Source organism: Cydia fagiglandana, chromosome Z (genome assembly GCF_963556715.1).
Source record: "Cydia fagiglandana chromosome Z, ilCydFagi1.1, whole genome shotgun sequence".
Lineage (NCBI taxonomy): Eukaryota > Metazoa > Arthropoda > Insecta > Lepidoptera > Tortricidae > Cydia > Cydia fagiglandana.
Window position 1 is genome coordinate 14463778 of NC_085959.1, and position 13399 is coordinate 14477176.

General features: G+C 39.0%; 2 protein-coding genes across 2 annotated transcripts in view; one reads left to right on the forward strand and one right to left on the reverse strand.

Annotated features, from left to right (window-relative positions):
- LOC134678927 (peptidyl-prolyl cis-trans isomerase Fkbp12-like) overlaps positions 1–13399 on the forward strand; it is a 207818-nt gene that overhangs the window by 61187 nt on the left and 133232 nt on the right. The window lies entirely within an intron of this gene.
- Positions 860–6213, reverse strand: LOC134678715 (ATPase family AAA domain-containing protein 3A homolog). Its single transcript, XM_063537374.1, has 10 exons — positions 5927–6213; positions 5004–5158; positions 4602–4714; positions 4141–4347; positions 3898–4055; positions 3304–3563; positions 2927–3050; positions 2479–2770; positions 1524–1722; positions 860–1192 (listed from the first exon to the last, which is right to left on the reverse strand). Exons 1-10 carry the CDS (start codon positions 6117–6119, stop codon positions 992–994), a joined length of 1902 nt encoding a protein of 633 aa, XP_063393444.1. The 5' UTR covers positions 6120–6213; the 3' UTR covers positions 860–991.

A 13399-nucleotide genomic window follows, 5' to 3' on the forward strand; every position in this document is an offset into this window, starting at 1 on the left:
TCTTGCAATTATTATAATGTTAAATGTATGTATAGCATTAATGATTTTAATAAAAAAATATTCGATCACAAAAGTGTATGTCTCCACCGATACAGTTTACAAAATACAGGTTTCATACTGACTAATGGCAACACACAATATCTCCTAGCTAACCGATGCAGCAGACTTATATATGTCTGCGGCCGATGAAAGATCAGGCAGATCGTAATGTTCCTGTGTAATGTTTTGACGATAGTGACATTAAACCAATATATAGGTAGGATAGGTTCGTTAGGTTGCTTTAGATGCCCGAAGGGCAAGCTGCCCATAAATAGGAGCCGTCGACTCAGGGAACGGGTCAAAGATTTTCACGTTTCACGATATGCCTAGGAATTTTACGATATGCCTGATCTTACGATCGGCCGCCGACATATATATTGTAATTTAAAGCCCTGTTGTAACAACGCATCATCAAACTGGCCTGGGACCACGCACAGTAATAATGGGATAAGGTACTCAAAATATCGGATTTTATACCACAATTAAAGGGCGGTATTCAATCTGTCTAATGTCATTGCGTCTCACTCTCTCATTGAGAAAAATGTGAGACATTAAATATTGGACCACACTTAGGTGATATTATATTATGCCGCACCACGCATAATAATGTTACGTTATATTCGATTTTATACTCAGTAAAGTAAGCACTCATTCGAATTGTTTTTCCAATGTAATAAAGATTATTATTAATAGGTATGCGTTGTGGGGCAGTGTTGATGAGACGTCGACACAGTTAATGCTAAATCCACTAAACAGGCTCTTTCACCCTTCGTGATAACCAGCGGAGCTTTTCCATGTCACTGTCCGACAACGCTATGAATTTAATGTTTCTGGAAATTTTAAAGTCAAACTTCTGTTTGTGCTTATTATCACAGTTCACTTGTGTTTTGCTGATGTTTACTTTTGGAAGTTCTATTGGCCTTTCTAGTTCGTTACTCGGAACTAGACTGTGTCACTTCTCGGTTTCGTTCTCTTTGATTGTTGCCCTTTTTTTGGGAGGCGCTTTGGATCTAGCGACGGGAGCTTCAATAGTGTCTTGGATCTCTGTGACCGTGGCTCTGTCAGCGTGCTGCGCCTCCGTATCCAGCGGAGGGAGATCCAGCAAATACGGCATCATGCTGCGGGATTTTTCCTCTGCAGACAGCCATTCCATCTAGAAAACAATCGTAAACTCTCAGTTATGGGGTGAATTGACTTTTAGTGGTCACTACATAATATGTGCAATAAAGATAAAACATTTTTATTCGTGACGTTCACAAAACATGTACAGACAACAACAGCAAGGAATGAAGAAATCAATAAGTATGTGTGTGTGAAATGGACCCAACTCGGCATACAAATCAACACACAACTCAGCATAGCAATACGCGGCCGTATTTATGGAAATAAGGCCCTGTACAAGTAAACGTCTTTATTTCATGGTGTTTAGTGATTTTGAATCACATTTTTAACGGTGAATCATAAAAGAAAAGAGGTGAACTCACTTTCTGCCGGTGATCCTTGACAGCATCCTCGCATATTTCGATGCACATGTCCCGGGTGAGGCGGCCGTCGTCGGAGGCGTAGGCGGCGGCCTGCCACGCCACGCCGAGCTTGGAGAGCGCTCGCCCGGACATGCCGGCCGTGCGCGCCGCCAGCAGGCTGCACAGCTCGCCGTAGTCGAACTGGTCCACGCTCAGCCGTCTGCCGCACATACAAGCCACATTGAGACACCATAACAAGAAGCATTGCTTGCGATAACACTGGTTTTAACTTCAAGAGCAAATCGTAGGGTGACAAGCAAAAGTCACTAACTAACACCATTGAAATTATTGGACAATAAACCGTGTTACAAGTGTAATAAAGTGCATTGTTACTTTAATTTCTTGATAGTACTTAGTGACTTTAGGCTTGTCGCCCGACGAAATAGACACAATTAGAAATAGTTTTTGACAAAAATTTCATGTTTGATACAATCTTTTTCGCTGACTGTACTTATCTTTTCACAAGCAACAAATACTTACCGAGACAATTCCAACAACCCCAAACACAATTTACGTTGTTTTACAAGAGTTCCCACGGGGACCTCCTGTCTTCATCATCAGGTCAGCTCCATGTCATCATAATATTGCATTGTCATCCGAATTACATATGTATGAAAAACTTTAGCTCTATCGAAAATTGGGATGCGGGTTAGACTTGGCTTCCAAGATTTGGCCCACACCAACTAACATACATACTAATACATGGCAAGTTAAATAACAGCTTGTAAAAAAACATTAATAGCACAAACATGGGTGAAACCCCCTTTGGCGAAGAGCTTTAAGCAAACTTCAACCAAACGAATCACGCTACTCAGCTTTTTCTTATGACATAGACATAAAACATCGACATGTGCAGTGATAGCCTTATCAGGCATTATAACGTATAATAACGAAGATATTTTCAAAATATTTTTACCTCTTTCCTTCAGAAGCAGGCTGAAGCACAAACTTGTCAAAGTACAGGCGGATCAAACGTTCGCGTTCCTCGAGGCCTGGCAGCCCGAACTCGATCATCTTGTCGAGACGGTCGTTGATGGCGGAGTCGAACTGCTGCGGCGTGTTGGACGCCAGCACCAGCATGATGCGGTTGCTCTGGTCTGACGTGCGGTATAGAAACGCGTTCAGAGCCGCCCGTAGATCCTCACTAATCCTTTCGGAGGAGCGTTTTCTAAGGAATGCGTCCGCTTCGTCGATGAATAGGAGTACACCTAAAATTATTTGCAAGTATAAATAGTTACAAATGAATTTATAATATTAAGGAGGGATTACAGAAACGGATAGTGAAGGAGTTCATTAGTTTACGTCTATCGTGTCTAAAGGGGGTGGGTATTAATATAAACTACAGCTTTTTGAATATGTTTTACCTTTCTTGCTGGTGTTGGCCCAGTCGAACACCTTGTGGATGGCGGCGACGGCGTCCTTGCCCATGGGCGCCACGTCGCCCCCCGTCAGGATTGCGTACTCCATGCCCGAGTGCTTCGCGAGTTTCTGTAACACGATGGAATAATTAAATAATCATTTATATCAGGGACAATATAGCCCACATATATGTTTCAGTTTATCGCGAACACATACACACAAACAGACAGACGCGGCGGGGACGTTGTTTTATAAAGTGCATATAGTGATTAACTAAAGTAGACTTTTTGCCAGCGTGCGCTTACATCGCCGCACACTTTGAATATTGCCAATATATTTGCATTGTTAAAAACGTTCGCATAATTATATGAGTTCTTCTTACCTTAGAGAACAAGGTTTTGCCGGTACCAGGCGGGCCGTACATGAGAAGGTTCCTGTAGAAGCCCTTATTCATGCGTGTGTTCTTGGTGGCGATGGCGATGTCGCGCAGCCGCCGCTCCAGCGTCGGCGCCAGCACCACCCCGGCCAGCGCGTCCGACGGCTTGCGGAAGTTCGCTACGGCCTTCGACACCGTCAGGATGGGATGCTTCACTGCTTCCAGTATAGAGAATCTCGATGTTTCATTTACGAGACTTGGTTTACCTGAAACACAGAACTAAGTCTTGTAAACGCGTATTATTGCCCCATAAAAGCGATTGATTAGCAGTCTCAACAACTCGCTTCACAAAAATAAGCTTAATTAGGTCCATTATAAAGTAGAAACCCATTATGCAGGCTGGAAATGCGTTAACACATTCACTGTCCCCATACAAAATGTTAAGACAAAGTCACACGTCCATGTGTGCTTTAACTTTGAAGTTATGAATCCATAGTGAAAACATGGACTCCTAAAAAGTTGCATGACCCCACATTGGAGGCACAGGGAATGTGTTAGTATTGAAACTTGCCTAGTTGGATTACTGGTCTGGATACTTACCAATTCGGGCTTCAATGAATCTTGCAGTGACTGAGGTAGCTCCTTTGGCGGTGTAAACTCCGAGTGCTACAAGTGACAGGCCTCCTGCTGCTGCCAATGTCTTGTCCCAATCTGTCACTAATGCATTTAACCCGGTTCCTATGACACTGCCTGCTGTCCTGTTTTATGGAATTTTTGTTATTACTATTTTAATTTAAACACAACTAAATTTCTACAAATCGAAATGTTTTAAGTATTGCTTACTTTATACTCTCTAAAATAGTAGTACGGTTCTCAGCAGCCTTCAATCTGATTTGCTCAAGATTGATGTCACGATTTTCACGATCAGCCTTTGCCCTGGCTCTTGCTTCAGCTTCAATAGCCTTAAGTTTGTTTTTCTCGCGGAGTTCCATTTCATGTTCTATTGTAGCACGACGTAATGCTTCTTGCTTCGCAACACTTTCTTCTTGTCTGTATATATATAAAAATGGTTATTAAGTGTACTAAACAGCAAAACTCTTGACTACTCTTTGGTTGAGCTTATAATGGTATTGCAAGTGCCTTTATATGGTCAACCTTAATTGGGCATGTACATTCAGTCAGAATGAATGGTTTTGAAGAAGTTTTTGTCAATGGTTTTTAAGTGTTCTATCATATTATTTTTTGTTTGATCCATACTGAATGCTACACCTGTATAATTAGTATAAGTAGTGTATGATACTCACTTTTTCAAAATCTCATCTTGTGACCGCTGTTGTTGGACTAGCTGCTCCTCGTAACGCTTCTTTGCCAATTGGTCTTGATATTGTGCCCGCATTTGGTGTTGCTTTGTTTCTTCCTGTAATATGTACATATGACAGTTTTATTCAATTCAATAATTGAAATAGATGCCATGTAATTATATGCACAAAACTCATGTTCTATGTATATTATACAGTCATATGGCATTAAAGTAATGAAGGTATTTTTAATTTCAATGCAATGGGAGATATAGATAAACACAATTTTATTGCAAAGTTAGTCACAAGTCATACAAAATTTTTTAATGGTCATCATTGACTTAAGGAAGCAACAATACAAACATGCTGGATAATTTGACAATAAATTTGATAAAAGTTCTACGATACCTGTAAGGTCTTTCTTCTTTCTTCATAGTCAACTCTTTTCTGTTCCACCTTGGACTGCTCTATGGCGGCCTCATATTCCTTGATCTTCGCCATCTGCTCTTGTTGCCGTGTGGCTTCTTGAAGTTTGCTGAGCTCCAATGCATCTTTTGCATGTCCTATGAAAAATATATTGGATTATGGCTCTCTTTAGCAACTCTAATGCTCTTTAGTAACGAGTAAGAAAAAGTAGATTTTACTGGTAACATGTATTTTTGAAGAGTAACTAGTTTTAGGAGAAGTTGAGGCATTGTATTTTGATATTATTTTTTGATTTGTCAATTATTTTATTACCCCATGGTAGTCTAGTTTGATGATTATTATCATGAATGTTAAGTTCTTTCTTAGAAATTGTGTAATTGAGGTTCTGTTTCATGACTACTTTGAAAATAACTTGTATCTTATTCTGTCAATCAAAAGAAAAATGTGGTGTGGGATGCATACAGCGTTACTGTGTTTCACTTTGTGCAGCAGTGCGTGATACGGAATTTTTTCAAAGTAATGACGGAAGCATTCAAATTTTTGTAAGAGGTGATTTAAGTTTAATAATAAGTTATATTCGGGTTTATAAGCATTGGGTAACTTTTGGTCGAATGGAATTATTATCATATAATTTCAAGGTTGAATAGGCACTTGCGAGCTAATGTTTCTCGTAATATAATGTTAAGTGTTTTTTGCTGCAGTTTATCGTTCTATTTAAGAGTCACGATTATTTTACTTAAAACCTACATAGTCATGAGCGATTTAATAATGCTAAGTGACCATATATTCTCATAACTGAAAGATAAAATGTATTTAGCCGTCTGCAGTGTGCTTTTAGGTTATAGGGTCGCATTATGCAATAGTATGAAATATGACTGATAACAGTGATTAAAGATCGAACTTACTGGACTGCTCCAACTCTTTAGCGGCCTGCGCAGCTCTTTCAAGAGCGCTGGAGTCAAACCGATAAGCTTCCATTGCTTTCCTTTCTGCTTTTGTGAGGTTAACTGGGGGTGCCGCCGCACCCCCGTTATTACTCGACGGGTCATCGGTTGGCGGCTGCGGAGGCTTCGTGCTATACCCAAATAACCAGGACATAGTTCACACAGATAACTTTAATTCATTAAATTTGCAAAATAAATGTGATAAAAAGATAAAATTCCAATACGTCCCCCGAGGATCTTCTGTGACTTTTATCGGACGTGCTTATCAAACCTATCAACCACAGATAGTCGATAGAAGAGCCAAAGGGGAAAAAAAAAACAGATCGTTGATCGGACCAAACTTGCGTCACTCGCATCCGGTACGCTCGTCTGTTAAACCTTCTACAGATGTTACAACAAATCACAGCAACAAATTTAATATAGTTGCTCAAGCAAATCTTGTCAGTAGAAAAAGGCGGCAAAGTTAATAATTTTTAAGAAAAAAAAACCGACTTCCATGGGGGCCGATGAAAGATTATTGTAGATGGTACATTATGTAGAAAAGGAGGTAAAACCACCCACTTTTTTACTAGCATTTCGCTTCTGTATAATGGCTCCTCTACAGGATGGGCCAACGCCGGCCACTCCAAGGGACGTAGCCATGCACTATCACTTGCTCCCTCTAACGCATAAATGCGTCCCTTGGAGTGGCCGGCGTTGGCCCACCGTGAAGAGGAGCCATGAGGGTCGTAGTTCTAGCCTAACCTAACCCACTCCTCAGTTCGAATCTAATCAAACCCACTTTTCAAGTAGCATTTCGTTTCTGTAAGGCTCGCAGTTCTAACCTAACCTAATCCTTGTTCGGTTCTGTGAGGATCGCAGTTCAAACCTAACCTAACCCACTTAATGGCGCATGCCGTGCGGTGTACGGGGGTTTAAGCGGGAGGGGCTAGTAAGATTGGCATCATCGTACTTTATACCTACATTAATTTTATGGTAGGTAATCATAGTTGTTTATTTAGTTAAGGTATCATAGTGGTTTTCTGGGTCAAGGTCCGGGTCCGAGTCCGGGTCAGAGTCCGGGTCCGTGTCCGGGTCCGAGTCCGGATCCGAATCCGGGTCCGAGTCCGGTTCCGAGTCCGGGTCCGAATCCGGATCCGAGTCCAGGTCCGGGTCCGAACCGGATCCGGGTATGAGTCCGAGTCCGGGTCCCAGTCCAAGTCAAAATCGAAATTCGTAATCACCAAACGTGTACCATGCGTCATTGAAGAGTTTTGTTCTGGTCATCATCAGCAGTTCCACTTCATCAAATGCGACAGTTTTGAATGTTGATTTTATTTGATTTGATTTTATGATGACAATACAAAAAAATCTATACGTATGCCTTTAATATTTGAGGAGTTCTCTCGATTCCTTATGGATCCCATCATCAGAACTCGAGCTTGACAAAAATGTGGCTTAAAAACTTAACTTGCTTAACGAACATAACGAAAAGGAAAAATCGCCAAACGTGAACTATGCGTCGTTGAAGAGTTCTGTTCTGATCATCATCAGCAGTTCCACTTCATCAAATGCAACAGTTTTTAATGAAAATGCTTGATTTTCTGATGTGAATACAAAAATCTCTATACGCATGCCTTTAAGATTTGAGGAGTTCCCTTGATTCCTCATGGATCCCATCATCAGAACTCGAGCTTGACAAAAATGTGGCTTAAAAATTTAACTTGCTTAACAAACATAACGAAGAGGACAAATCGCCAACCGTGAACTATGCGTCGTTGAAGAGTTCCGTTCTGATCATCATCAGCAGTTCCACTTCATCAAATGTCACTTTTTTGGATGTATATGCTTGATTCGTTGATAAAAAACCAAAAATCACTATGTGTATGCCTTTAAGATTTGAGGAGTTCCCTCGATTCCTCATGGATCCCATCATCAGAACTGGATTTTGACAAAAACGGGACCAATCTGTATGCATATACATTCAATCAAAAAAAGAATTTTCAAAATCGGTCCAGTGATGACGGAGTTATGGAGTAACAAACATAAAAAAAAAACATACAACCGAATTGAGAACCTTCTTCTTTGAGATTTGGAAGTCGGTTAAAAAATGTAGGCGCGGAGGGTTATCGTCCCATAGAAAATTTGAATTTCGCGCCTTTTTCAACTGACAAGATTTGCTTGACCAACTATAGGCCGAACGATTTTAGTTAACACACAGACTACAGAAAACAGTTTGAATGACACAATTAATTGCTATACTTGCTATGGAAGGTAGAGGTACTTCTACACTCCATAATAGAGTCTGTGCGGAAAGAGAAGAGTCGTGGGATTTGAGGGCGCGCCAGTGCTATTTTATGGTTTTTGCTATGCTGACAACACTGGTCACGTGATTATAGTACGACACTAAAGGTCATGATACTTGAATCCCTTTTGTTCCGGTTTTTTTTACCACGGCTTATTAAACGGAGCCTGGTGGTGGTGTCGGCTCGTCAACTCAATTCTCTGATTTAGCGCAGGCACTAGTTTTCATTTTAAAACACACTAATGTCTTGTTTTTATGTCTCAGATACTTAAAAATGAGACAGTGCGATTGACAAAACTGCTAAAACTAGTTAAGAATCTGCCCAATACAACTGTAATTTTAGTACCAAACAAGATAGTCTCATTTATGTACTGCCTAATCTGTGCAGTCCAACAGTTATTAAAACCGGGTAGATCGGGTAGAAATTGGGCAATAGAACTGTAATTTTATCTGGGATATATTTCACCCATTGTAAACTTGACTTGTAATGTATGTGTACACATTATTAATAATAAATATGAATATGAATAAAAATAGTGCATAAGTAGGTAGGCCTTATTGGGATATGTCCGGTTCTCTCATCTCACGATATTTTACTTCGCCGAAAAGTCACTGCTAAATATGAAATATAATTTCGTAACTAACAGAACCTACAAATAAAGAAATATTTTATTAGAAAAAGTTTTATTCTTTGTAATCGAAGTCTGAATTAAAATATTCAACGTCACTTATGTTTGAGCTAGCTTCAAAACAGCCAGGGACACTCATAGAACTATCTTCATCTGAACTGGATGTGCTTGAATCCGGCACGTAGATTACGAATTCTTGCATATCACCTACTTAGCGGCCTTTTATTCGAGGTACCGTAGGTACTTTTACACAATCCTGAAAAAGAAATTACATATAAATATGCATAAAATGGCAAGTATCAAGACTATTTGTCAGTTATTTTAAAGATCATGAATGACCTGCATATTTATGAAAATGAATATATTTTGAATGAATATACTTACCGATTATGTACCGGAGACAAGTTACTTAGGGGCTTATTAAATAGGTAATTATTTAATATTAAATACAACATCAATACCCGCGAATAGCGGAAACACGTTCCGCGACTTTTTGTAAGTCGATAGTCGGCTTTTAGCCGTTTTCTTCCCGCTGACAAAACCGACCAATATTAAATATAATTTTCCTTGTGGTTTTATGTACGGTTTTATCGTGTTTTGAAAATATTTTATACATAAAACTTGCGGTTTTTGTTAATAAAAATATACATTGACAGAAGTTTGTTTACTTTTTACAAGACAGGTGTCAAAGGTTTGATTGCCATATAAAATTTAAAAAGTTAGTTCCCGTTTCTGCCACGACTCTTCTCTTTCCGCACAGACTCTACTAGCTTTTGCTTGCGACTTCGTCTGCGTGGAATAAGTAAAATTAGAAATTACTTATTAAAACTGTCTGTCTGTCACCAGGCTGTATCTCATGAACCGTGATAGCTAGACAGTTGAAATTTTCACAGATGATGAATTTCTGTTGCCGCTATAACAACAAACGGAATAAAATAAATATTTAAGTGTGGCTCCCAAACAACCAACGTCTTTTCTTGCTTAATTGTACGGAACCCTTGGTGAGAGTCTGACTCGCGTTTGGCCGGTTTATTTTGCCTAATCAGATGATCCAACAGTAGGGCGCTCCACGGGTTAAAAGGGGATAGCTGTGGTTAATTATGCATCTAATTAGGTACGTAAAAGTCCATACTAATATTACAAATGCGAAAGTATATCTGTTACCTATTCACGCTTAAACCGGTGAGCCGATTTATTTGAGATTTGGTATGGGAAGGGCATAGGATAACTTTTATCCCAGAAATCATCCTTTAAGGATGTGATAAGGAGGGGTGAGAGTTGGTATGGGAAATCAATATCCGCTGAACCGAATTAGATGAAACCATGATGAAGCTTTGGTATGGAGGTGCATGGTTTTTGTTGTGGGAAGGGTGTAAAAAGGGTGGGAAGTAAACGTAAGCGAATTCACAACGTCCCCAAAATAGGACTTTTTGGGAATGTTGTGAATTCGCTTAGGGAAAATTAATAACAAATTTTAAATAAAATACTTTATTAGTAAACTTTTGTAAAAATAAGAAGTACATATAATTATGTATATTGTACATCAAGTTTACGATTAAGAGTATCATACCTTAATGTGATAGTGTGGTGATTGCCCACATAATTAAGTTAAATGGGCTCCACTCATATTGCAATAAATTGCAAGTGATATTAGATAATTGCCGGCTGAGTAGTTTCAACGAATTCAATTGATGGAATAAAAATCTGCGACGTCTGTGGAGGCCTCAAGCATTCAAATTAAAGCAGGCCTAAAAAGATGAAAAAAAAGCCTGTTGTTCAAAGTTTTGTGTGTTGTAACTAGTTTTGTGTACTGTACTTTGCCATTCATTCATTTTTGTAAGTGGAAAACTAGCAAACGAATCTCCTCGACCCGCCACACTAGAGGGGTTGTAAGTGCGTTGCCGGCCGTTAATATGGGAGTACGCTTTTTTCTTGAAGGTCGTAAATGCACCTTCGTTATCGGTTTTTAAAGAAATCTAGAGCCTATGATGAGCTGAATAAAGGTTTATATACCTTTAACGATTTTTAATTTTTAATAATTTGGAAACATGTAGATATAGGTATTTTGCTGATTTTCATTTTCTTTGCTATCTAAACTTAATTGATAAGAATATTATTAAGAGGCTGTCTGTAGCCAAAGCCTAAGGATTTGGGCCTCCACGCTCACTTAGAGTGAAGAAAAAGCAACATTAAAAAGAGCCTACTACTTGTGTACCTATAATATTGTCAGATCGTATAACATAGCGCTAACGCTTCTGTGGTAATACTGAACAATCGCGGTTAAAATATCGATTTGAAGGTCATTTTGTTATTGACAGGGCGAGCGTCTGCTAGCGACAAAAAGATTTAAGTTATAAACACAAGTCTAACAATACTAGCGATATTATTCGTTGATTAATGATGATTAATTAAGATCATGAACATTTTAATATTTTTTTAGACGTTTTTACATTATTTTTGATATTTATAGTAACTCGAACAAAACCAATTACAAAATTACATTTCTAAGAGACCCGTGCCTTAATAAAAATTTGTTAATCGACCAGTCTAAAATTTTCAGTAGAAGGGTGATGAACACTTTGTAAAGCTCATTTTTCCAGTTCAACTTTAAACTCGGATTTCGAATCGATAGCTTTCGTAATTTAACTTGTATCAGTTAATTAATACATTAATAATTTAATACAGATTAAACACCAAAGCAAGGATTCTATGTTATAGGAATAATTAGGTACATTTAATATCTAACTTTGTGTTTATATATTAAGATTAGTACTTAATGTACTTATCATTAAGATATATAACATTTTAATTAGATACATATATAGTATACATATACAAGCATGAAAATATGTTATGCCTAGAACTCAGAGGCGTAGCTAGAGGATATGGCGCCCGGGGCAGGCACCAAATTTGCGCCCCCCCCTCCCCCTCAAACGAAATGAACTAACGAAAGAGTTACTTTTTTACTTATTACTTACAGTTTACTTTTAATTGAGACAAAAAAGTGTTTTTAGTACATCGGTGGCTAACAAGCTTACGACCCACCTGATGGTCAGCGGTCACATGCGCGTTGCCGACCATTTTAAAACTTATACACTTATTTTTTGGAGATCTCCTTAGACTTAAAGGTTCAATATCGCTTGTGAGTTTGGGATCGTAGACTATTCACAGGTACATTTGGACTGATTTGAAGGGTCCAAGGTGGCATCCAGATGCTCCTGCCCAAAGGTGACAGCAGTACTCAATAAATGGGATCTGTCAACCCCAGAGTAAAGTATCGCCTCCCTTTATTGAGCACACCGAGTTTTTTTTTGGATACGAGCGCAGCCTACCCAGCAAGGTGGCTACGAAATTATTGGACGTCACTGATGGAGATCTCAACACCGAGGCTCCCAATACTCCCTGAGATGGGAAGGCTTGTGCCTTGAAAAATGAGGTTTTCTTAGCCCTAAACGCGCAAAATTGAGTCTTGGTGGGATTGAATTGGACTAGTTTGTCCCGATCCCACATCGAAACCTGACACAGGTTTTTCACGACATTCTAGTATCACAGAACGAGCGATGTTATCACGGCATGTCTTATACAGGGTGGTCCAAACCTTGACGTCCATAATTTTTTTAAATTTCTCACGCTGTGGGCTATCAGAATATGTACGTTAGCCGACGTTTCGTAGTTTTCGAATTATGATTTTTATTACTTTTAACGTTTGTTAAGAAATTCTGGGGTGATGATTTAATTTAAAAAAAAACTATTGAACTTTATTGTTTCTTTTTGTAACATAATCCTTGACCAACGGCGCAGTTGCTAAAACAACAGCATCCTCACTTGGCTGAGTTGAGCTGAGTTCAAGCTTAGATGTTGCCCTTACCTAAATAAATAAAAAATAAATAATGATAAAATAAAATACAAGCAATTTCAAGGACTTTTTGTTATTTTAGAAACTGCTAGACCCTAAGTTTTTTTAAAAGGTCAAAAAAGTGATACTTAATAGTCCTAATTTTTCAGAGTCGCCGGTCAAAGGAACTGAGGTGGAAAGCTTCCAAATTAGTAATTCATTAAAAAAGTCCTCTTTTGTTATTTCTACTATTATTTTATGGTGTCACTTCCCCATCGCTATTTCATGTTATATGTGCAAATACCACGAACATGTATTAGAAGACATAAAAGCAAAGCAAAGCTTCACCCCGGAATTTCTTAACAAAAGTTAAAAGTTAAACTCGTAAACTACGAAAAATCGGCTAATCATGGGGTATATATATTCTGATAACCCACGACGACGATACTAAAAAAAATTTTTGGACGTCAAGGTTTGGACCATCCTGTATACAGGTTGGCTAAAAAATAACTGCATTTTCCTTGCCAGGGAGATTTTGGGATTACACCTACTGAGCAAGTCGCGAAAAAAAAATTTGGCTGTGTCCTACATTTTGGCTGGTCCATTTTCTATGGGAGGTATTTTGCCCATTTTGGCGCCCCCCCCTTGGACGGCGCCCGGGGCACGTGCCCCCTCCAACCCCCCCC